This window comes from Heliangelus exortis, chromosome 3 (assembly GCF_036169615.1).
Source record: "Heliangelus exortis chromosome 3, bHelExo1.hap1, whole genome shotgun sequence".
Taxonomy (NCBI): Eukaryota; Metazoa; Chordata; class Aves; order Apodiformes; family Trochilidae; genus Heliangelus; species Heliangelus exortis.
In genome coordinates, this window is record NC_092424.1 from 109,293,838 (window position 1) to 109,318,582 (window position 24,745).

General features: G+C 36.7%; 1 protein-coding gene across 4 annotated transcripts in view; it reads left to right on the forward strand.

Annotated features, from left to right (window-relative positions):
* SUPT3H (SPT3 homolog, SAGA and STAGA complex component) overlaps positions 1-24,745 on the forward strand; it is a 263,127-nt gene that overhangs the window by 122,124 nt on the left and 116,258 nt on the right. For 3 of the 4 annotated variants that reach the window (XM_071742148.1, XM_071742149.1, XM_071742150.1), the window contains exon 3: positions 14,727-14,811. The exons of the other annotated variant lie outside the window; for it this stretch is intronic. In XM_071742148.1, the coding sequence (XP_071598249.1) occupies positions 14,727-14,811 (85 nt within the window). The remainder of the gene's footprint in view (positions 1-14,726; positions 14,812-24,745) is intronic. 4 annotated transcript variants of the gene reach the window in all.

Consider the following 24,745-nt stretch of genomic DNA (forward strand, 5'->3'; position numbering starts at 1 on the left):
CTCCAAATTGCCAATTATTTAAATTTAAATGCTTGTCAATAAACAGCAGTAGTCATGCACATTTCACCTGAATGAGCACAGCTCACATTTGCCTATTTTTTTATTTCAAAACGCTGGAAAATAATTTTTTTTTTTTTTTTTTAATAGGTAAATTTGAGTGGATGACAGCTCATCCTTTACACTGACACCTGTTGAACTACCACCAATAAAGTGAAATCATTAGCTATGCATTTCTTTCATGTGGTGGTGTGGTGAGCCCCACCAGAGTGCTATTTGTCCCTCTATTCTGTCTTTTATTCTTGAATCATCACTTACACATACTGCACTATAACTTCAGATCCTTCTTTGTAACCTAAACCCTAATGTTTTATTATGTTATTATTAAATAGTACATTTTTATTAATTCTGAACATGCTTCCCTCATGGGTAAATATTTTTCATATTTTTTAAAATTTAGTTTTTATGATAAGACTTTTCAGGGCTCGTATATCATATATCAATTTACTTATGGGAATATCTTTCTCAAGTCCAGATATTCCCATCTTCTCTTTCCATCTTTCCACTTCTCACTGGAAAAAAGCAAACAATTTATTTTGTGAAATCTAAGAAGGCTGTTTCTTATCTTTTGATCATCTTTGCACTCAAAGTGTTTATTTAATAATTTCATCACCCAAGGGGCTCAGTGTAGCCTATGGGTTCTGTGTATACCCTGTCCCTTAGTCTTGGGAGGGCCTTGTGGTAAAAGAAGAGAGGGAAACTATACTGTCATTTGGGCACATAGTAAAATAGAGGTTTGAGATATAGTTTGTGTTTACAAGAATATATTTTCACCCTTGGGATTTTGAGTTTGTCTTTTTTGGGGGGGTTGAGCTTTTTGTGGTGGTGTTTTGGTTTTCGTTTTTCAAAACTCCTATATCTTTCCTTGAATATTATGTGAGTCGTAAAATGAGAAAAATAACTTGTGTTTTTAATGAGGCATTAATTGTCTAAGTGAGACTAATTGTCTCAGTATAACTGGTAGAAAACACACTGGGGACAAAATGAAAAACTAAGTGTAATTAGTCGACGCGGATGTGGTCATCATCCAAAGTCCTTGCTTTTGTTTTTGTAGCAAGTAGATCAAGACTAGGGTGACTGTAAAACATCAATATTTTATAATACTCTTCTTTTCTTGTTCCAAAAATTCTGCCAAATTGTACTTAAATGAAGTCTTCTGAGGAAAAAAGCCTGTACAAGTTCTTTACTATAAATACATTTTTGTGATTTTAAGAAGAATGGGGTATTTATAATGGATTGAGCCAGAGCTTCTCTGCTCTGTGTTATCTTTATAATGTTTGCCATAAAGTGCTTCCAGGCGACATCTTGACTTCTGTAATTTTTTTCTTCCTTTTTGCTGGTGCCTGGAACAGATTATTGTGGGTTATAACATTTTAAAACATTTAAGTAATCCATTTGAAAGCAGGAAAAAGAGCACACCATTGATATGAAATTGTGCTGACTTTCCAGAAAAAGATTTTATCACAGAACTTCCAGTTTCTTGCTCCAGGAAGGAGTATAGTTTCATTTCTGAAATAAAATATATTTGAAATCTGCCTTTTTCAGTGAAATTGGTGTGTATCTTACAGAAAAATTTTTACTTTCGGAAGAAGGGAGAGAAGTGGTGTTTTCAGTGCTTTCTGAAGTTAAACCTGATTTAAAAACAACTATTCAAAAGAATTATACTTTAATTGTATATATTAATTGTTGTGTGTTTTTTCTTCTCAGTGGCCATATTTTATCTGTGCCCAGTGGGGAAATTTCTATTTCTAGTTCTATTTTTAACTCACAGGTTCAGTGATAACACAAGGTAACTACTGCAACAGTTCAGAGTGGGTTTGATTTTTGGCAACTGAGGGGTTGTGGTGCTTCATTACTTGTAGAATGCATGAACTGCCTTACCCATAAGTTGTTAACTTTAATTTAAAGAAAAGATTTCCAAGCTGTGATCTGGTGTCCATTCATGAACCGGAAGTCAAATAAATTAAGTATTTTATAACAATTTTGTTAATAAAATATAATAGCATATATATATATATATGCATATATATAGATATAAAATTAATTTCATAGTTAAGTTTTACAGTTTTTGACAGAAATGCTGAGATTTGAAATGCTCAAATATTTCCATATCTTTGAGACAGGTTATGTTTTTTAACATTTCTTTATATTTCACCCCATTATTACAGTAAGTACTGTAACATCTGTCTGACATGAGTAACACTAAGTTGATAAGTGAGAATACAGCTCTCTACATGCATAGGTGGACTTCTCGTATAGTTCTGTTTTACCTTTAAATTTACATCTAATTTGCAAATTTACTAAGAAAATAAATCTAATTTGCAAAGCCTGATTTGTCAGAGCACTTGTTACCACTTGGCAATGGGAGGTAAATGGGAATAACTGGTGTTTTTTCTCCCACAGACCCAACTGTGGACAACTTGCTTCCCTTCTCCAGGCGTTGATTTCAGGAGAAGTAGTAAAATAAAAAACCTGATGTTATAAAATGTGTTACCATCTGATAACGAAGTGTATTATTTGAGAAGTGGATATAATTTAACCCAACAAAATCTCGTTCATAAAGTTGGGATGTGAACTTTTAAAACAATGAATAATGGTCTTGACATTTTGGAGAATATAAAAAGAATAATATTATTTCTTTTAAAATTAGCATAACACATTCATCTTCATTTATATTTTGTATCTTGTGGATTAGTTTAAATTGTCTTGTGGTTTTAATCTGGATTTAAAATAGCTAGGGATTTCCACATTTGGTTAACACTTATAATGTATATATACAGTGAAACGATGTTTTGACTTCCTGCTCTCCTCATCACTTTTTCGCCCTGTCCTCATGAGAGCAGCCTGAAAATTCATCTCTCTTGGCTTTGTTGAATTCCATTTGTGTTTGGGCGTATTGTTGAGATGAACTTTTTCCTAGAGCAGAAATGACTGATCATAGTCCAGTCTGCATAGTCTAGAAAGACAGTTGTCTCATTTATTTCCTGAAAAACTGAAACTCTTTGTGAATGAGCAAATGGAACATATTATGTTATACAACTGGAATGAATTATATCTTTTTCTTTTGCCAGTCATAAGGATTTTTAGAATTAATTTATGTTTAAGACACATAACTTTTAGGGTTTGGTGTGTTCTGATTACGATACAATGGTACTGAAAAGGCTTCTCACCACAGCTTTCTGCTGGGGTAAATCTGCTGATTTTCAGCAGTTAGAAAGTGTTTACAATAGGATAAGAAAAAAAGAAAAAAATAGTCCAAAACAAAAACAACAAACAAATCAGACTGAAGTTGGCTGTTTTGTTGTTTTGTTGTTTTTTTTAAAAGCACCTATATAACATATCTGACCATACTGTGTCATTTACTCAAGTTTATAAAATCATTCATTCTCAGCTCATGAGGATTGTACTTACAACAGTTTACACAGAGTAACCAAGGTACTTCAGTGAAACCATATGTAGAAGGATTACTCTACAGAGCTTTTAGCAAAACTTAGAAAATTAGATTTTGGTGGGATTTAGGCATATTCACCCTGAAAGAGAAGTGCCTATAAATAGTTTGGAAGTAGAGCTTTATAGCATCTTGCATCAATGTTGACAACATTTTTGCATCTTGGCAGTTTATGAAGTAACAGAGCACAGGGAAGGAAAAGTATTCCAAAGCTGTTTACTCAAATGCATTTTATAAGTTGTGCTTTTGTATACATGAGTTCATTTTTCATGTCTTAATAACGTTGCTGAGGAGTGGAAGAAAGCAAAAGCCATTTCTGTCTGCAAAAAAGACAACAAGAAAGATCTGGGGAATGACAGAGCAGTCGTCTTCACCTTGATCGCTGTATAATTCATCCTAGAAATCATTTCTGAGCCTGTTAAGAATCAAATGATGATTTGGAGTTTTCAGCATGGATTTATGAAGGGGAAATCATGTGTGACCAACCTTCTATGGTGAAACAACTGTATCTGAGGGAAAAACAGGGAATACTGTTTACTTTAGCAAGCAGTTAAATAGATAAATAGATGAACAGTGAGACAGACTGAAGGACTGGGTTCAAAGGTTTGGTATCAGGAGTATGAGGTCCATCTGGAGGCCAGGTACCCCAGGGGTTGATCCTGTGATCAATACTGTATAATGTCTTATTACTGACTTGGAAGTTTGTTGATGATAAAAACTGTGAGGAGCTATTGATAGACCAGATGGGTGTGCTGCCATTTAGAGGATCCTCAAGAGGCTGGAGAAGTGGGCCAACAGGAATTTGATGAAGTTCCACAAAGGGAAATGGCAAGTCATGCTGCTGGAGAGGAATAACCTCAGCCACCAGAGCAGACTGGAGTGTGTCCATCTGCAAACTGGGTTTGCAGAGAAGGCTGCAGGGGGATCCTGGTGGATACCAAGCTAGACTTGTGCTAACAATGTGCTCCTGTGGTACCACTGTCGACTGCATTTGGCAGACTCTTGCCAGCAGGTGAGAGAGGTGGGCTTTCTCCTCTACTTGGCACTTGTAAGACCCACCTGGAATGCTGGGTCCATTGCTGGATTCCCCAGTACAGGAGAGACGTGGCCATACTGGAGCAAGTCCAGTTGAAGGACCACTAAGAGGATTAAGGGACTGGAGAGTCTCTCAGATATGGAGAGGCTTGAGAGAGCTGGGACTATTTAGCCTGGAGAAGAGAAAGCTCAGGGAGATCTTATCAACATCTATAAATAACTGAGGGCAGGTGGTAAAGAGGACAGATCCAGGCTTTTTTCAGTGGTGGGCAGTGACAAGAGGCAGTGAACGCAGGTGGAAATACAGGAAATTCCACTTAAACAAAAGGAAAGAACATTTTTTATTTTACTGCAAGGGTGGTCAGATGTGCAAACAAGCTGTGCAGAAGGTTTGTGGAGATATCCATCCTTGGAGATACTCAAAACCAGGTGGACACAGCAAAATTCTTTGAGCACGAGGAATGGACTAGGTATCTCCATATGTCCCATCCTGCCTTCATGGAGTAACAGTAGCATAGTGCTGGTATCTTCATTTTTTTCCTTTCTTTTCCTCTTCTGTCCTGCAACATAATAATTTTCCAGGTACAAATATGAATTTATTAAGGCAAAAATTTGGTACAGATTTCTTACTTCATATGTTACAATGTATTAAATTAAACATGAGAAGAAGGAAAATTAGGGTATTTTTTTGGTTATTAAAACAATTTTGTTCTACGCTTAACAGTATGATTCAGAATGTTCATGTTTAAGAAAAAAACCCACATTTTCATGAATCAAAACAGAGTGACCCCCCATGGAGCTGGGAGACTTTAACATCTCAGAAATTCATTCCCTGAGGATTTGGTGTTATTCTTGATTTATGGTGGCGTCACTGAGGACAGGGTTTGTCTTTATGTGAGAAGAATGGGGACTTCTCATTTAGCAATATGTGAAGACATCGTTAATCCTCTAGTCTGGCAGACCTTACCATTTGAAAACTCATGTTGTAAACAAACAAATTCCACTTGCAGGTAAACAAAGTTCCTCTTACAAAGGTCTTGCCTTGTTTAGATCTTACCTCAGTGGGGCAGTGAGCTTGACTGATGCCTTTGGGTGTTGCTTTCCACCATAGAAACTGAGAAGTGTCTGTAGTGAGGACCATTGGATAAGCATTAATATGTTTTCAATAAGCTCAAAATAATTATTATTTATGAAGTCTAGTCCTGCTTTTAGAATTTTAATAACTATAAGCATAAGTGCAGTTTATTTCAGACTCCAGATACAGAGGTCCAAAGATTGTCTGCAGTCTGCAACTGCAGGTGATGTACCATTTTCAAATGTATCAATCTAATTTTTAAGTATTTTCAATCACCTAATCAAGATTTCTTTTTTTTAATTGTTCAACATCACAAGACCCCAGGGTTCTGCGTTTAGGTCAGTTTTTGGTATTTCCAGCAGTTAAATTTCTGTTCCTTCTGAGAAGGTTACAGGGCTTTTCAGGTATTTTCCTTCTCTGTTTGCTCTAAATACTCCTTTTCTAAGTTTTATCCCTTTACTTCTCACTTTGTACTTTTGAATAATTAAATGGTATTATGTAATGTTTCTCTTCTTGTTTATACCTATCCAATATCTGCAGGCATCATCAAGGCTTAAATTTATACTGAAAAAAACACCATCTTTTAGGCTGACATTGCTGTTTCTTCCTGTGCTTGCTCTTTTTGCTGCCATATATATTTTGGAAAAAGCATTTTCCTTAAGATGAGTTCCTTTTAGTATTGATTCAATAATTTAATAACCAAATTATTAGAGTTAGTATTACAGTATTTAAACAAGTGAATACAACATCTCCACTTGTTGAATAAGTAGATAGTGATTAATTTTAGTTACTTCCTATAGCGTCTCTTGACTTCACAGGAGAGTGGGGAGTCACTTTTGTTCTCACCATCAGGGTTGTGAGGTACATTCCTCTGTTATTAGACAAGAAAATGTGGTCTAGAAAAGTGAAAGTCTAAGAAAATACATAATCTCCCTTCAGGGATCAGAAAAGGTATTGATAACCCTTCCAAGTACTATGAGATACAGTAATACTACCTGAGGGCTATGAGATAGGATGGGATAGACAGAGAGAAAAAGGGCTGGTAGCAGAGGCAGTGCTGGAAGAGACTTTAAAGTCAATAACAATTAACTCAACTGCATATGCAAAATAATGTAACAGCTATTTTCCAGTTAGCTGAATGCTATATAGCCAGTTATCTGCCTACTCACCTACATCTATTTTGATATGCAAGTTACCTACTCTGTGCAGCTGTATATCTACAACCAAGTTCTAGTCTTGTGTCAGTGATGTTTGTTGAGATAGGAGCAGGGTTAGCAGTTGGGACCATTTTCAAACAGTGGCACAGGTGTTAAAAATACAGGATTTTGAGTGGGATTAAGGCATGGAATTTAGTGCCTGAGATGTAGGCACTTTTGTGTTCATCCACATTTCTCCATCAACTGCAGGTATTTCAGCTTTTTGTATGACTTGATCTGAAACATATCTCAGGGAGATTAGTAATGTAAAAGTCTGGAGTAGTTGATGGAACCATGTGGTTTGTCATAGACAGAAGGAAGTACCCAGATTTGGACACTGTATGTGGAACACTTACTTTATGGTTTCTTATGTCCTCTGGTGAGAACTGCTTGAAATAGGGAATTGTTTAGCTTTCCATTAATTCATTAGGGGAATTGTTTAACTTGCCATTAATTCATAGAATCCCAGAAGGTTAGGGGTTGGAAGGGACCTCTAGAGAGGAGCAGGATAACCTAGGGCAGGCCACACCAGAAGAATTGGGGACAGAAGACCTACCATATAAATTAGTCTATTTTTTCAGCTCTTCTTTCTGTGAGGAGAAATCTGTATCCTCTGTCTTTGTGTAACTTGGATCCTAACTTTGTTAGTATTTTTCTGTAACAGGCTTTGTATAACCTCTTGGTAAGTTTACACCACCCCTGTATTAGGGAAAAGCTGTATTTGCCAATGTGTTAGTGTAGACTTTGCTTGATTATAGAGCATATGCAGTGCAAAAACTGTGAGACCACTTAGATCAGCATTTCTGGTTTCCTCTTCACATTTAGGACAACTCCCCTTGGTGCAGAGAGCAGATTCAGTCAGGATGGTGGTAAATGTTTCCAACAAGTAATAAGTCATGAAGAAATTACCTGTCCCATTGGATCCATTTCTCCTGATAGACCAAATGACTGCTCAGTGTGGTTCTCCTGACTATTTCTCAGTCCACATGGTGCAGTTGACCTTGGCCTTGCCCAGAATGGGTGAGCTGCTTGCTGGGTCTGTAACCTGGGCACAGCAGTTGGAGTTAAGGAGCCCTGGAGTTATGATGGTGTGAAGTGCAGGTTATTTAGAAATTGCCACATGAGGTTTTTAAAACCACTTTAGGGTGAATGCTGATGTTCCAGTCTGAATCTCCACTAATTGCTTCTTGCAAAATGCTACTACTTTCTTCCAAGCTTTGCCACTGAAGGCCTTGGCAGAAAAACAAAATATAAAATAACCCTAATTTTTGTAATTTCTGTATTAAAATTGTCCCTTTTAACTATGAGCAAATTCTTCCTCTCAGATTTTGTTTTTTTCTTTTCTCTTCTACTCTCTGTACATGCACTCTCCTGTGTGTGTCTAATCAGTTTTCTGGTTTGGCACCAGTCATCTCTTTCCTTTCAGGCTCTACTTCTGCCTAATTTGTTCAGCAGTAGCTGTGGCAAACAAACTGGAGGGAGAAATGCTAGCTTTAACTTTTGTGACTTTGTAAAAGGTACCATAATCTTATTTTCTCTGGGACTTCTGTTGCAATGGCAGGTTCATTCCCATGCTCATCAGAAAGAAACCTGTAGTTTCTTAATTTGTTGCCATCTGAAGAACCAGATCTCAGTATTTTTATCTTTGTATTCAGAATCAACACGAAGGTGAATTACCTCAACATATTGTATTATTGATTTTCCAGTTTTTGTTGTTTTTTACTTGTAGTGATTTGCAGTGGTTGGGCTTCTGATATTTGGATTTCTCTTAAGTTTTTTACATGATCTTGTGCTCTGTTCTGTTAGACTGATTTTCTTTGTCACCACCTGGCTATCAGGTCTCAAATGATTCATATATTTAGGAGGACACTTGCTTATAGTATGGAAATAGCTCTAAGAATGAATAAACTTCATACTCTAAATACATTCTGGCCAAACAGCTGACATTTAACAACATTAACAACATTAACAACAGCTATACATTTAATGTATATTCTTACAATAGTGAGACAGGAGCCCAGATGTTATCCAGTACAAATATATTTTAGCAGTTGATTTTTCCTCTGTGATTTTATAGGATCCTTGCCTGGCTTTAGATTTGTAATGGTGCATTAGCTGGTTGTCTGTGTGGTGAGCACTTACACCTTCATCATACTCTGCTTGGTTGGTCGGATAAAAACACAAGATGGGAATGAGCCAGCCAGGGTCAGATGTCAGCAAGTTATTGTCTATGTGTGAGTTAAGTCTGGTCTCTGGGTTCCCATTACGTGTTGTCTGAAAACCCTTCCAAGCTCCTTTTGATTCCTTTTGACCTTCACAAACACACCTAGTCTGACTCACTTGTACTTCAACATGTCCTATGTTAGGAATTCCTGAATCCAGTAGCCTCCAGCTCAGTCATTCAATGCTGGAGAGCCTCAGTCCTCACTCAGAGAGACACACACTCAAATGGGTCTATTGTACAAACCCCAGGCCCCACAGCAGCTGGTCTGGACCTCCTGGACCCTCCAGGAGCCAACTCACAGACCCTTTGATATCCAGCCCAGCTTTATAACCACCTTGATATGTGTCCCAAAATTCTGCTCATGGGCTCTACTCACACAGACAATGTGCACTCACTCAGGTCTCTTCAAGTGTAATCTTGCACCTGGGTAGGAACAACCCTAAAAACCAAACTAAATTCTTGGAAAGCAGTGAAGGGGAAAGGGACCTGGGAGTGCTGGTGGATGTATGACCATGAGCCAGCAATGTGTCCCTGTGGCCAAGGAGGCCAATGGCATCCTGGGGTGCATGAGAAGGGGGGGTGGCTAGTAGGTTGAAAGGGGTTCTCCTCCCCCTCTATTCTGCCCTGGTGAGGCCACATTTGGAATATTGTGTCCAGTTCTGCGCCCCTCCATTGATAAAGGACAGGGAACTGCTTGAGAGAGTCCAGTGCAGAGCCTCCAAGAGGATGAAGGGAGTGGAACATCTCCCTTATGAGGAAAAGCTGAGGGAGCTGGGGCTCTGCAGCTTGGAGAAGAGGAGAATGAGGGGTAACCTCATAAATGTTTATAAATATATAGAAGGAGAGAGTGAGGTGGATGGTTCCAGGTTCTTTTCAGTTATGCCCAGTAGATAGGACAAGAGGCAATGGACATAAACTTGAGCATAGGAGGTGCCACATAAACATGAGGAAATTTTTTTTTTTAATGTGTGGGTGACAGAACCCTGGCACAGGCTGCCCAGCGAGGCTGTGGAGTTTCTTTCTATGGAGACATTCAAAACCCACCTGGATGTGTTCCTGTGTGACCTCCTTTAGCTGAGCCTGCTCTGGCAGGGGAATTGGACTCAATGATCTTTCCAGGTCCTTCCCAACCCCTAATTTTCTGTGATTCTTCCATCGCTGACACTGCAGGCACCCGGACTCTGTAACCCACAGTCCCACCCCAGTAATGAGCAGGAGCAAATAAATATCTCCATGCTGAGGATAGAATTATCTGCTTGCTCTGTGTGAGCTCTTCAGGCCCATAAAAAAAACTTGTTCAAGTCTGACAGTCCCATGTCTGCTGCTGCAAGTCCTTCATGTAGGAAAAGAAAAGGAAAATTACTAGGGATTTCTAGAAAAGAAAAAGAAAAAATACATATTTCTCACTGGCCTACCTCACCGCTTGTATACTTTTCCTAGGCTAGATTCATCAAATTTATTCAAGGTGATAAATTCCACATGAGCTGGGGTTGCTTTGTTATGGTATGAACTCAGTAGAAGCCCCAGTAAGGGAAACTATTTATTCTAGCTCTGTGCACTCCCAGCCACCCTGGTTATACTTCCTTTCTGGCCAAGAGAGCTTTTCAAGGCTGTGGAGGATGGGAGATTGCAGCAGCTTTCTGTCTCCACAGTCTTCTCTCCTGGTGGTCTGGCCACCTGGAGAGCTCTGCATCGAGGGGTTTTGAAGGAAGCCCGTGCTGTGCCAATACCTTTCACAGGCATTTAAAACCCCAAGAAATGTAGCAAAGAAAGTGCTTTATCTATTTTTGTCACTGCTTAAGATTTTGAGGTTCTTACGAATGGAAGTCCCTGCACCATGGGGAGCTGTTGCACCTCAGCACATACCAAGTACGTGTGTGTGTTCACACGTGGTACTCCATGTAGGCATTTAGTGGCTTGGACATTTACCCCTTTTGATGACCCTGGAAATACCATTAGAGGAACCTTAAATAAATTAGAAAAGTAAACAATAAGAAGAGCTGCAGCAGTCTTTTTTGTCTCCGTGCTAATATTTTAATCCTGTGAAAAGCTGAGTAAGTTGATCACCCCCTTGTCTAAAGGTTTGCTTAAAACAGATAAACCTTTGAATTTAGGTCTTCTGAGAAGGTTTCATTATTGTATGACATGTCTAATGGGTAGATGCTTCTATTCTCAAGACAGTCTTGCATATCATTTTACTGGTTTGATCCACTGCTGATATTTTGATATAATTCCTCTTTGGCATTTACCTGTGGGGAAACAGCTTTTTTCTATTTTCAGCAGAATTTTTTTTATGTTTCATTGGAACACTTATTTATACTTCTAGGGAATGGAAGGTTCTTTAAAAGACTCTCTAATGAACTATTAAAGGCAAAGCACACATGAAGTGAAATTGGTAAGTTATATTAAAACATCAAGTTCAGTTTCAGTTCCCAGAAGCAAGGGCACCAAATTTTGGTTTTCTTTTGTGGTTTTTTAGGGTTTTCCTTTGGTTTTTAACCTACCTCTTATTCAGCAGCTTGGCAAAAATCTGAGCCCCTTCATTCTTAGTTTAGTGTTTATTCTGCTACGCAGAAGCACAATGGCAAAAGTGAAAAAGAAAACGGAAGATTTTTACTGCTTTTAGTTGCTTGTGCAATTGTAATTATTACCTCTGGAAGCAGAAAGGGATAACAAAAGTTATTGTTTGATATCTTAAAGAATAATACCCTACAACCACGTTAGAATCTAGAGCTCATGTCAAGAGAGGCAAAAAATGCTGTACAAATACCATTAACAAGTCTCAAAGCTTTACAATTTTTCCTGTCTAAGAAAATCCCATATCCATTGCAAAGGGAAAGGAAGTGGCTGTGGGTAGGTGTGGTGGTTTGTGCTTCTTGCTGAAACCACTGTGCCAGTATCTGGTTCTCTGTGTGTGGGAAAGATGTTGGCAGAAATTAGGTGGGAAAACAGTGAAGGCAAATTGAGATAGAAATAGCTTTTGAAGGTAGAAATAGTGTAAGGAAGGGAGGAAGAAAGAAGGTGCACCTGGAACTCGGTTTTCTATGTTGATTTTGTATATCATTTTATTTTATATATCTCTATGTCACGTTTCAGCATCAACTCTGATGTATCTTTTTGCATCAGAATGGAGCAAAAATATCTGATATCTCACTCAGATCAAGGTTCTGCATTGTGATTGCATCTCCCCTGCTTCGTGTGCCATTTAGGGACTTGATAGTTACTTATGACAGACACTTCTACAAGTAGACAGGGAGGGCATCTCAACTAGAAGCAGCATCTGTCTCAAAAACAAAGTTTTTTTCTTGCATCTCGTTGTCTTCAGAAAAATAATCCAACAACCTTACATTTGTGTATTTGGAATGCTTGTCAAAATGCTTTGCTGTGAACAAAATCTGTTATCCTCAAGATGATAGTGCTGATAACCAGGCATTTACTGCTCTGCTCTCTCACATGTTTGTTTTATTTTGAATTTAAGGCTTAGACCTAAATAAACTGAATAATTGGTAACTGGATTCTCTTTGGTTTGATATACCTCGTGTGCCAGAAATCAGCATGTGTGCCAAAAAAAATCAGGAAAAATATGTAAATTTTCCTATTAATTTACTTATGTGCCTTAAGTTTTATCCTACAGAAGCAACAGTTTTAATCTGTGGTATTTTTACTATTGTTTTACACTCCAGTGTAATATTGCAAATTTTATATATATTTTCTATATAATATCCAGGTATTCACTGCTTATGAAATCTTTAATAGGATCTGGACTAATGTGCTGTGCTTGTAGCCCTAGAAAGTATCTGACATTATAATTCATGGACATGCATATTCCTGTATAATAGAGAAAAGATTATTTGAGTTGTTCTCACTTCAGAGATATGGGTAAAACACCATATAAAAAAAATTACCATCTATTTAAGATGCTGATAGTCTCAATATGAGAGACACATGATATAGAAGAATTAGAGTGTAATTTCCTCATGCTATGACTAGTATAGCACTGTGGGGTTTGCTCAGATAATGCCCGAATAGTTCTTGTTGTGCTCTTTTAGACAAAAAAAAAAAAAAAAAGCTGAAATTTAATATCGTTAGCATTTCAAATTCTGTGTAAAGAATACTAGGTATAATTTCTTTATTAGATGAATAAAAATGTCCTACTATAAAAGCCCTAAGTTGTTTATAGATAAAATACTGGTTTATTTTATTGCAGGATAGATGAATACTTTTGTAAGGAAATAACTGATATATTCAGTCACCTATAAAGATTTTAATCTTGCCTATAAATATTTTTTTTGCCTGAACTATGTAATTACTCCTAGATTATTTTATGTACAAGTATTCTTATTTTAAATATTCAGGTTTAGGATAAGAGGGACATTTTTTTAGAAATGCCCAGAAGTATTTGAAAACATTGCAAGTTGTCTTTCACTGCAGCAATGTAAGACTGGAATAGTGTTGGGTTTTGTTTTGATGTTAATGTAATTATGAGATACTTTCAGCAATCTGGTGTTGGGCCCCATTGAGAACATTTTGAGACTGATTTAAGACAGCTTTAAATTCTAAAACTATTTTAGCTAAAAGTCAGATACAGAGTTACCAAAAGTAGAGTAGCCACTAAACCTTTGGAATAGTTAATGACCTTGATTTCCTTAATCCCTTTGCTTTCATGACACTTCCATTGTTGGATGATTTTATTTCTAAAATATTTTGCCTGTTTTAGGGTGCTGAAATCCAAATATAGTGTAGCAGGTCTGAGCTAATTTCTTCTGACTGAGAGGTGCATCTACACTTCAAATTAAATTCCCCTCTGCCCTGTCCGGACCTGGAGCCACAGCCCATCATCCCAATTTCAGATGAATAATTTCATAGGGCTTTTGAGGCACTGTATGGGAAATGCTCAGACTCTGCTACAGTGGTGCTACAAAATGAAGGTCTGGCATTCAGATTTTCTGCAGCATCTACAGTCTCTTCTAATAGGCTGATGGTGGCCACTACCCATCCCTGATCAAAGGAGCAATCCCAGCTTTAGGATGGCTCACAGTTAAGGCAGGTGCAGAGAGCAGCTTCTGGTATTTCTTAGAGAAGATAACACCTTGAAAAACCCCATCACCACAATTTCTCATTTAATGACCCCTGTTGCAATGATATAGTCTTTTGTTTGAGAAATAATGCCAACACTGTTACATTGTGAATGACCTCCTGTCATCTATCTTGCAGTTGACACTTAAAGAGCCTCTCATATATTGTTATGCATAAAACTGTTTACCCATAATTCATAGGAATTTCTTCCATATCTCAGCATTAGCATTTAGATTTGAAATAAAATCTGTAAGAATTTTGCATTTTAAAGTAGCTGTTTCATGAGAGGGAATACAAATACAGAGTTACTCCTAGTAGTGGATATACTACAGCTTTGTCTACTCTTTATTCAAATGTTCCTATAAACTTTTTTTTTTCTTTTTCCTCAGTTTTTCTCAGCATGAACTCCAATATACATTCTTGCAGCTCTTCTGTTCCTTTAATCAGCTAACTTTGGTTTTTAGTCCTTACACCACAGAGGGATCCATTTCTGTACATACAGGTGTATTAAGCTTGGTATTGTTATTCAATTTTTTTTTTTTACTTTTAAGCACACAACCTACTTCATTTCTTTTTAACTTATTTTTATATCTGTGCAATAAAACTCTCTTTCAGGTTTTCCTTAGGAGATGCTCGCAGGCCACTCCATGAAACTGCAATACTGGTGGAAGACATCGTCCACACACAGCTGATAAATTTGGTAAGAATATAACTGATAAAGAAGTATTCACTCTAAAACTCCTTGAAACAATACATTTTCGTGATCAAGTGACTAATAACAGGTTGTTCTGTTTTTAGAAACAAAACACAGAAACTGAGGGTGATATTCTGGCCTTAATCTGTAGAAGTCACAGTTAGTCTTACCAATAGGGAGTGAACAGATGCTTATGGTTATATATAATGTATTTGTGTGATGTCTGCAACTCCTTCTACCTTGGGAGTAAAGCTGATTTTTTTTTTTTTTTTTGTTAAAAAATTCAGAAAAAACCTGGCCATTCATCTGAAACCTCGTTGCTGGTTTTTTATGTTCTAATATCTCTGTTCGTGCATTATTTTCTTATATTTATATTCTGATATTCTTACTCTTTCATGTTTCTTTTTATGCCAAAAAATAATGGAAAAGTATTGCATATTTTTCCTTATTGAAAGCCAATGGAAGTGTTATAGAAATGAGGCTGTTGCGAATCTCATCTCTCAGCTGTGAATTTGAACCTCTCCATAGTTTTAATTGAAGTTCAACAGTGTCTCTTAAGGAATCAACAATGGTATTTTACTCCATGGTGTGAATCTGCTTTCTGACATTTTTTACAGGAAGGTAAACTCTTACAGGTAACCTGTAGCTTCTCAGAAACATAACAGATTTTTTTTTTTTTCTTATAGTAGTGATTATTCAAATGAAATGAAGAACACGTTAGGGTATAGACATTATATGGCACTAATGTATGTAGATAACACCAATACATATTGTAATTAATAGTTACCTATGATGAGTGTCTGGACCAGCTAAAACCAGGAGCTGCAAGTCAGAATACTTTTTAAGTTTCAAGCTAGGTTCTGGTACTAAATTAGCTAAACTTAAAAGCTTTTGTAAGCTGAGAAAACTCTGAGTGGGGCAGACCACATATTATAAATGTGTATATGTATATATTTTTATATATTCATATATGTAATATTGTTACATAAAAATATTTTAAATAAAAATGTAGTATAAATAAACCTCCCCTGCCCACTGTTTGCCTGCAGACAGGTGCTTTCCTTCAGCTTTGCACTCAATCCACCAACTCTCCAGTGGCTTCCTGCATTGCAGCAAACGCTTTGGGGTCCCTTCCAGCTCTGGGTAATTTCTTTCTGCTCAAAAGAAAGAAACCCAGCAGTGTATCCGGGTCTCTTCAGTGTGGTGATGACTCTGTGTTGTGGTTCCTTTCCTTTTCATGCTGCTCTTGGTCTGTCCCAAATGTGCCTGGTGTCTTCTATGGAATGTATAATCTCTATTTTCTCTCTGTGCTGCTCTGGGCATGTATTTGTAATTCATGTCCTACCTCTAAGTATTACAAAATAACATCTTCTTTTTGTAATGAGCCCCTACAAACTGATGACTGAGGCTTCACTGTTCCTTTAGCAGTAACGTGGTGAAAAGCCTGTGCTTTTACATCCCACTGAGGCTCAGCAGAGCTGAGCTTTACATCCAAGATGCATTTTGAGAAGGTGCAACCTGCAGCCTTGTGGTCTTGGCTCTTCAGTCTTACTTGGGGAATGCCCATGACCCCGGGTGAGCCCTGCGTGGGGTGTAGCAGCACGTATGGTTTCCTGACAGAAGGAAGAATGGGAAATGAGCTGCAGATAAACAGCTTTTCTAACCTTTCCCCTCTCAGCACAAGACAGCACTTTATTTCTGAGGAAGCAAAAGTATCTTTAATAGCTCATTGCTTTGACCTCTGACATTCGCATGCCGGAACTCTTAAATCAAGAGCTTTCTACATGCTGCTGAGTTCTGATAGGGATTTTTGCACATTTATCATCCTTTATAACTGCACATCCTTATTGATCTGTTACTGTGTAGTTACATTAAATTTTCAGTTTAGATGTAGGTGTCCATATATATCCAGTACAAGAAAAAAAGGCTATTTTTGTAACTGAAACTGACTGCAGCTGTAAATTTATTGCATACTACCTGAGTTTTGTCATATTACTCATGTTAATGGACTGCACAGTTCTCATTTTGTAATTTAGTGGTTTCTTCTCAAAATTCATGTTTTCTCTGCCATTCATAATACCTGTATAAGGCTAAACTGTAGAAATTACTTTTATGCTGTCAATAAAGGTGGCACATTTCGTACTTATTTCAGAGTAAACCTTTGTAAGAATAGCTCACACTTGTTGATTAATGCCAGGTTTGAGCTTGTGAATTAAAAAATAATTTACCAGTGTGGTTAGTTATGATTGGTTAACTTGTGATATCTCACAGGTTTATAGTTCTAGCTTCCTATTTTCAAAGTTGATCTGAACCCTATTAAATCAGCATCTGGTTTGGACAGATTTATACGGTCACTGCTTTAAACCACTAGATACTTCATGAGGTCCAGCTGCTACAGTAAATGACTGCACTAACATGTCAAATTCTTGAAAAGCAGACTTTTTAATGTCTGCATAACATTTTATGATTGGTTTTCTTTGTGTATTTTATGTAGTACGTACACTGCTTTACGTTAAGTGAAATTCTGCTGGAAGTATGTACTGATGTGTAAAAGGAAATGAGCATCTCCAGAGGATGATTCTTATCACCCTAAAATCAGTTTGAGAGTTAAATGGGATGAATCTCTTGAGGAATTTCTCAGCTGACTAATAAAGATTTCATTTGACAGCTGGCTAGGATTTGAGTATTTAGGAGGTGGACATAAAAGCTGAGAGATAAATTCCATCCAGTTTCTGTCAGAATGTTAGCATGAGATGGGAGGGTTTTTCTCATAAATGTTTAGTTATTTGCATATATAGCAATATAAAACAATAAAAAATCCCACCCTAGCATGAGAAAGGTTTGTGTAGGTTTTGTTCAGGCACAATGTGCTTGAAGAGCACAATGAATGTAAGTTTTAGTTTGAAATCAAATTCAATGTTGACTGATATTTGTTAGTAACTGATTAATATGTATTTATAGATGCCTTAATATTACCCCTAGAACTGTATTTACTAATGTGTGCTAAGACCTATGGCTAAGCACAAATATATAGAATCTCTGTTAAAAGGAAAATGGTGGCTACAGCAAGGGTTCAACAGAGAATGCAAAACCATTCTAATCAGAAGGGGTCAAGCCTTTGCATTGCTTGCAATTTGAGGTGGAATGAGACCTCTTAACATATTCAGTACAATCTGCATGTGCAGTAGGGAGATTTTGAAGATTATAATAGATGTGATATCTACTTAAACCCTTCAAAAGGGAACTCAAAATATTCTGCTTTAGGACAAATCAGTATTACTCAGCACTTTGTCAGGAAAAAGGGGCTGTGACTAAGAAAAACGGACTAGAAAATTTTCTTTGTAATTCAAACACTGTTGAGAAGTTCAGCATCAAAATAGCTGAGGTGTTCCATATAAACTGATATAAAAGCATCTGGAAATTGTTTAATTTAATATTTAAGGAAGAGGAAAATTCTCTCCTCACCTGCACCATATCTGTCCAGAATTTTTGTCATGCTGGACTGGATGATAAGAAAATGTCTGTTAGACTAAAGATGTCTTAGTGTCTTCTCTTGGTAGGGCCATAGTTCCATGTTCCTGCTCCAGCTGTCATGTTCCAAGGCTGGTAGGCAGTAAGATCATGATGTGCTACTTAAAGTAAAAAGGCTTTTAAGGAGTTACCTTCCTTGTGCTGAGAAAGTATCAAATCAATATTTATTATCAGAATGAACTACCAGCCATTTACTCCCTAGGCATGCTGAACATGGTGGTAGTGGTACTGACACCTGCTTTCACCAAATTTTTGGCAGCAGGTCTGGACCTCAGTTCTTTAAATTTTGTTTCTGAGGTATCAAATTGGGAAGAAATTAGATTTGCCTGTACAAAGTAAAAGACATTTTAGCAGTAATGTAGAGCTCAGCAAGGGAATATGAGAAATAACACATTTGCACAACAAAAATACAAAGATGTGCTTATTAACAGCAGAGCCCAGAAGACCCTCACTACTGGTAAGTAACCTTATCTGTCCAATGAGGACTGGCTCTTTAAAGGAAAGGCCACAGCACATCACAACAGCCTTGGACTGCATCCTTTCTTTTAATTTTCTCCAATGGAATCCTTTGTGAACAGTGCTAAATCTTTGTGGAGGCTGTCATGAATGATAGAATTCATGTTAACAGAGTTGTGGTTTACTGCCTGTCAGCTAATATGTGTCTGCTAGAAGATGGACTCTGATCTCTGCAATTGATGTCAAGTGATTGAAATCAAAGGGACTCGTTTGTCGTTTTAAAAATGCAGTCGTGTCAACTTAAAGGAACTTTGGTTGCTCAGAATCATGTTGTACATAATATCTGTTGGGTTGGGGTTTTTAATAACTTACTTTTATCCTTCTGTGTAAGAATTTAATTTCATACAATTTGTGCTGTTCCCTAATACTTACTTCACTCTTGCTTCCTTTGTAGGAGCCTGAATTGGATTTTATGTTATGTAAATGCATATATGAACACTTTGTGTATACACATAGATAATTTTATTTTTTGTTCTGGTTGATTACTACTGGAAACTATTTGCCTATTGCACAGATAATGTAGTTCAGAACCAGTCCTTTGGTTTCAACCAGAAGGTTAGCAGGCAAATTATCTATACTCTAATAGGAAGATTATTTTAAATTGTGGCAGTCATTCATAGGTAGAACACTTACAGTGAGATGCAGAGATTCAGCAGTATGTGAAGTCCTGAGTAAGTCCACAATAAATCCTGTAAACTGCTTTTAATAGTAGGGACTTAAAGATTGAGCAGCCATTTGCCACAACTAGGAAAAGGAATGGTGAGAATAGAGATACAAACATCAGGGTAGGATTACTGATAGAAAATGCTAAGTACTTAATTACAATCATCTTGGATTCTAAGTTTTCAGAGGGCTGTGCATTTTCTGGATAAATGTGGTGAGTTTTCTTCACTTCCCAGCTTTATATGTTCAGCTTTAACCACATTTTGCAGTTTAAAATGAGAGGAGAGAAAACTCATCTTCACTTGCCCATCCAGGGAAATAGATGACAGGAGTGGGAGAGTGCAGCAGGAAAAATGAGGATTTAAAAAGACACAAGTACTAAGTTTTCTTGGTTGTTTACAGCCTTCTCTGACAGGTTTGGTTTTGTTTGTTTGTTGTTTTTTTTTTTAAATCAAATCGCACTTGTTATTTGTTCACAAACTGGAGTAGTCATTTTGATTTATGCAACCTCTATACTCCTCTGAAATTGTAAAGTTCCAGTGTTGCTTATTGTCTTTTTGAACTCAGAGACTTGTAACATTTATATACATAATTTTAGATTTTCTGACATTCCTTTTAAAAATTAAAGAATTGAAACCAGCTCACTTATTGACAGAAATTACAGAAACCACTTGCTGATAACAAGCAGTGTGAAGCACTGTTCACTCTTGATCTCAACTATCACAAGTAACAGGAAAAGTCCTTGTTTTATGAGTCTATTTTAAAACAGTTACAAAGTTTCCTGTGCAGGACATTAATTAGAAGGGTTATCAAAATAAGACAAACTAGTATAATTTGTGATTGTACAGAATAAAGGAAGTCGAGGGTACCAGAGGGACCTAATGAATCACAGGATGGAAACAATCTTCTGGCTAACAAAACATTCAGACTTTGTACTAAGTCATGGGGTCTATATACAACCCAGCAAACCGGAACACACTGTGTGTTTACACGGATGGGATAAAGGAGTTCACAAAAACCATCTGGGAAAAATCCTTTGACCATTCATTCTCTTCCCTCTGTAGAGTAAATTAAACAACACGCGTGCGTTTGTGGCAAGCACATGGCACACCTGCCCTGAGAGAAATCAAAGTGGAAAATACGTCTGTAGTAGAAAAACTTCACTGGGTACCAGCACTGTGCATTTTTCAGCATTTCCCCTATGTGATGGAAAAGAGAGAATGGATTTTTTCAAGTAATTATTCACTGTGCATTTACATCATTGAAATGTTTTCAGTGTTTATATTAGGTTATTGCACTGCTAGGAGTAAGTTTCTTCTTTTTTTCCTTTTCTTTGTTTTTTGGGTTTTTTTTTTGGTTTTTTTTGTTGTTGTTTTTGTTTGTTTGTTATAATAGAAATAACATTATTATGTTTGACCTTCATTCAACATCAATTTTTTTGATTATTTGTAAAGCTTTATTTTCTGATAGATTTTTGTGCAACTCTAAAAGTAAGGACTGTTTATCAAAACCACTTTTTTGTTCAGTTTACAGAATAACATAGAGTAGCTTTGATCACACTGAGTACATATTTTCTTTCTATGCAGTGAAAAAAATGTGTATAGACTCAACCCTTACACTGGGATTCTACAGAGATCAGGTGCTGTTACTGCTGTACTCAGCTTGGTGACTGTGTCTGTCATCTGTGGCTGAAGACAACCCTGGTTTATAAAGGCACATCAGACTCATTTTCTTGTTAAAAATACATAAATAAATAAATATGTATATTAGTTTTATAATATTTTTTGATTGGCAAGCACTTGACTTTTGTTTAGTTGAGAAAATGGACCATATTTCAGCTGTACTGTATTAGAGTTCTATAAACTGTCTTCTGAAGGAGTCATTGTATGGAAAATTTAAATGAGAAACAACGAAATTATTTGTCTGGCTTTTGATGAAGTCTTCCCTTTTTTTCACTGGTAATTTATATGAAAATTGAGTGTATCCTCAGTGTTCTACTCAAATGTTAGCTGCCACTTGTTCACCTTATTTAGATATATTTATTTTAAAGGACAAAATCTACTTCAGGAGAGAGTCTCAGTCAGGTATTCTGGACTCTCTGATTTCTCTTAAGATGAGAAAGGGATTGACTGGGTCAGATGTTTTCTTTCCCATGGATCTTTCTGCAAACTCAACACATGCTATGAGACAGAACTGCTGCTTTTTGCCTTGTCATGCAAAAATGCTCCTCAGCATCCAGTGGCAATGGACTTCACTGATATAAAAAGTGGAAAAACTAACATACTATTGTAAAGAACCTTAAAAAAAAACAAATAAAATAAAGGAGGTATTTAAAAGATGCAGTTGTGATGCTCAGGACCATGATTTAATGGTGGACTTGGCAATGTACTAGGTTAATGATTGGACATGATGAACTTAAAGGTCTTTTCCAACCTAAGGATTTTAAAATTCTATTAAATGAATAATTATATCCACATACCTATAGCATTGAGCTCAATGGTGAAGGAAGCAATACAAACCATTCACTGGATTAAATGGAAGAAGCAATGTGATTAAAGATTGTCTTGTAGTGAGTGTAAAATATAAAGACTGAAGGTCATGCAGGCAGCTGTAATCCCATTATTTCCTGGTTTTCTCTATCAGTTTTTTGGCCTTGAAGAACAGTGACATAGATTTATGTGTGTTGTGCATGTCTGCATAAATAGGAGTCTATATGTTCAAGTCTGTGTTTTCCGCCCTTAACACATCAGATTCCTGTTTAGGCTGTTGAGTGAGAGGAATTCAGTAAGTATGGAATTTCACTCATGGGGGCTTTGGAATCTGTGGCATTTTTAAGTATATATGTACTCAATTACCTTGGCGTGTGGGGCTTTTGTGAATCAACTAATAAGCTGATGCCAGCTTCAATTTCCAGAATACAAATACATCCTCTAATTTCGAGAGCCTCTGTCAGGATTATAGCATAGGGTAATAGCTACTGAAATCTACTGTAAACTGTGATGAGCTGAGGTATTCAATATGCAGATGCACAATGTCCAGGGTGTATTGACTGCTTACATTGATGTCACTTAACATTTTTCTGGATCTCTATGGAATTCTAGATGATTTCTCTTTAGAAAAGAACAAATGAAAAAGTTAAGAAGCTTCAGAGTAATCATTAGATTTTCATTACACAAGATGATGCACTCTGGTAAATCAGTATTTTGTCAATGTTTTTTTCTTTCCAGTCTTCTTTATTGAAAGCATTTATGAATAATCAGGCAAGAGTGTTTTTCATGTAGCTGAAAAAATGTTGCAAATCATTTATCTGGATTGTAATGCCAGAAGAATCTTTCTGTCTGTGAAAAATCATTATTACATCCTATGCTTCAGCAATCAAGTGGGAAAGTGATATTCAGGGTTTCTTGCTTTACCTTGTTTATATGATATAAATTGAGTATTTTAAGTACATAAACATTTAAAAGTCTGTATCTGCATGCAAAGATCCATCTCATGTAATAATCTGATCCTGGCAGTAAGTAGTAAACTAAATGAAAAGTATCTAAAATTTATCAATAGTGTGAAACACACAGATATTTGATTAGATAGTTGGGCCTAAAGTTAACTTTCAAAAGCACCTGTGTATCTTTGAAATCAGTTCCATAATCAAAAAAAAAGTGAAGTTTTAATTATTATCTTTATCATCTTACTTGCTTTGTTTCAAATAGTTGTCCAAGTATTTTGACTGTCAATGCCTGGTGGAGGATAATCTTCCTTCTGCTTTTACTCCGAGATCCTGAGTGGATTCACCTGAACAAACATAAAGGCAAATGAACATATTTTTCTATACCTGAGATAATGATGAGAGATCATCTTTTGTGTCCAGGGAGATAAATGGGCACTTCTAGGATGTGACTTTTCATCTTCTAAAGTAGTTATCTAACATTCTGACCATCCATTTAAAATCTGAACTTCTTGAGTGAAGTGAGAGACATCTTACCTATGTGACTTTCAGCAGTAGCTGAATTTGTTGATATTTAGTTTTTCATAGATTATGTCAAACAAAACTCTACAAACTTCAAGTTGTGAAGGACAAACTGATTTATGGATATCTGTGGTGAAAAAAAAGAGTGCTGTTAAATTCTGCATGGTTGTTAAGTGTAACTCATAAACCTGAAAGGTCATCTCAGAGTGTGTAACGGAGCAAATTCATTGTAGTTTTTAAATCACCTTATCTGATTTCAAGCAAACCTGATAGTTTCAGAATAACTTTTTTGGGGAAGATTGGCTTGTTAACAGTGTTACACAGTTACAAGGAAATGTGGTTACAGCTGGTTCTGGTTTCTTAGCTAATCCACCTGATTGGAAACAACAGGTTTTTGATATTTTTCCATTTCTTACACTGACACCTAGTGTTCAGCAGTCTTGAGCTTCTAATACTGCACTTTGTTATTAATAGATAACTGTCGATACCAAAGTTCACCTTTGTCAACATCTTCCACAAAAGAAAACTGAAGACAAAGGTGTGTTGCCATAATTCAGAAAGATTTCACATTGGAAGCAGAAATAGTACACAACTCATGAAAAACTTGGCAAAGCCTATTTTAGTTCTTGAAGTGCTGTGAAATCTGTTTTCTTAAAATTTAAGTGCCTTAGTTTTGGCAAATACAACTCTTTTGTCTCTGTAAGTGTCACTGGCCAAGAAAAACAGTGATAACAGCAGAAGCCCTTAGATCAGTATTTACTTAATTGTGGGAGATGTCAACGGGTTTTATTTCTGTGTTCTTTTATCTTCAAGCCACGAGTTCTGCCTGATAGGAGTGTTGATGGCAGTTCAGTCCTTGAGTGGACAGAAAATAACTTCTACACAAAAACTAGCACAAATGGTCTTTTATCTCAGGCTTGCAAATAAGTGGAGCAGTCCAAGTCTGGATTATAACCCATTCCTGACAAAGACAGCAACTAACAGAATAAAAGCTACTCTAGCTCTTATATTTGGGATTTTGCTGGTCGTTAACTGAAGAATTTTCACCTTATAAAATATTTAGATGCACCCACACAAAAACCTGAAAGTATCAATGAATTTTTGTGTTTTAATGTTGGGTTTTATAGGAAAGGGAAAAATATTCATGCAGAGAAACTGCAGTTAACTTGTCCTTGATTTGACCATTCTTCCCATTTTCTTTTCATGACTTTTCCAGCAGGTGCATCAAAAAGCTGCATTTCTTCACCAAGTCATATGTGTTTTAAG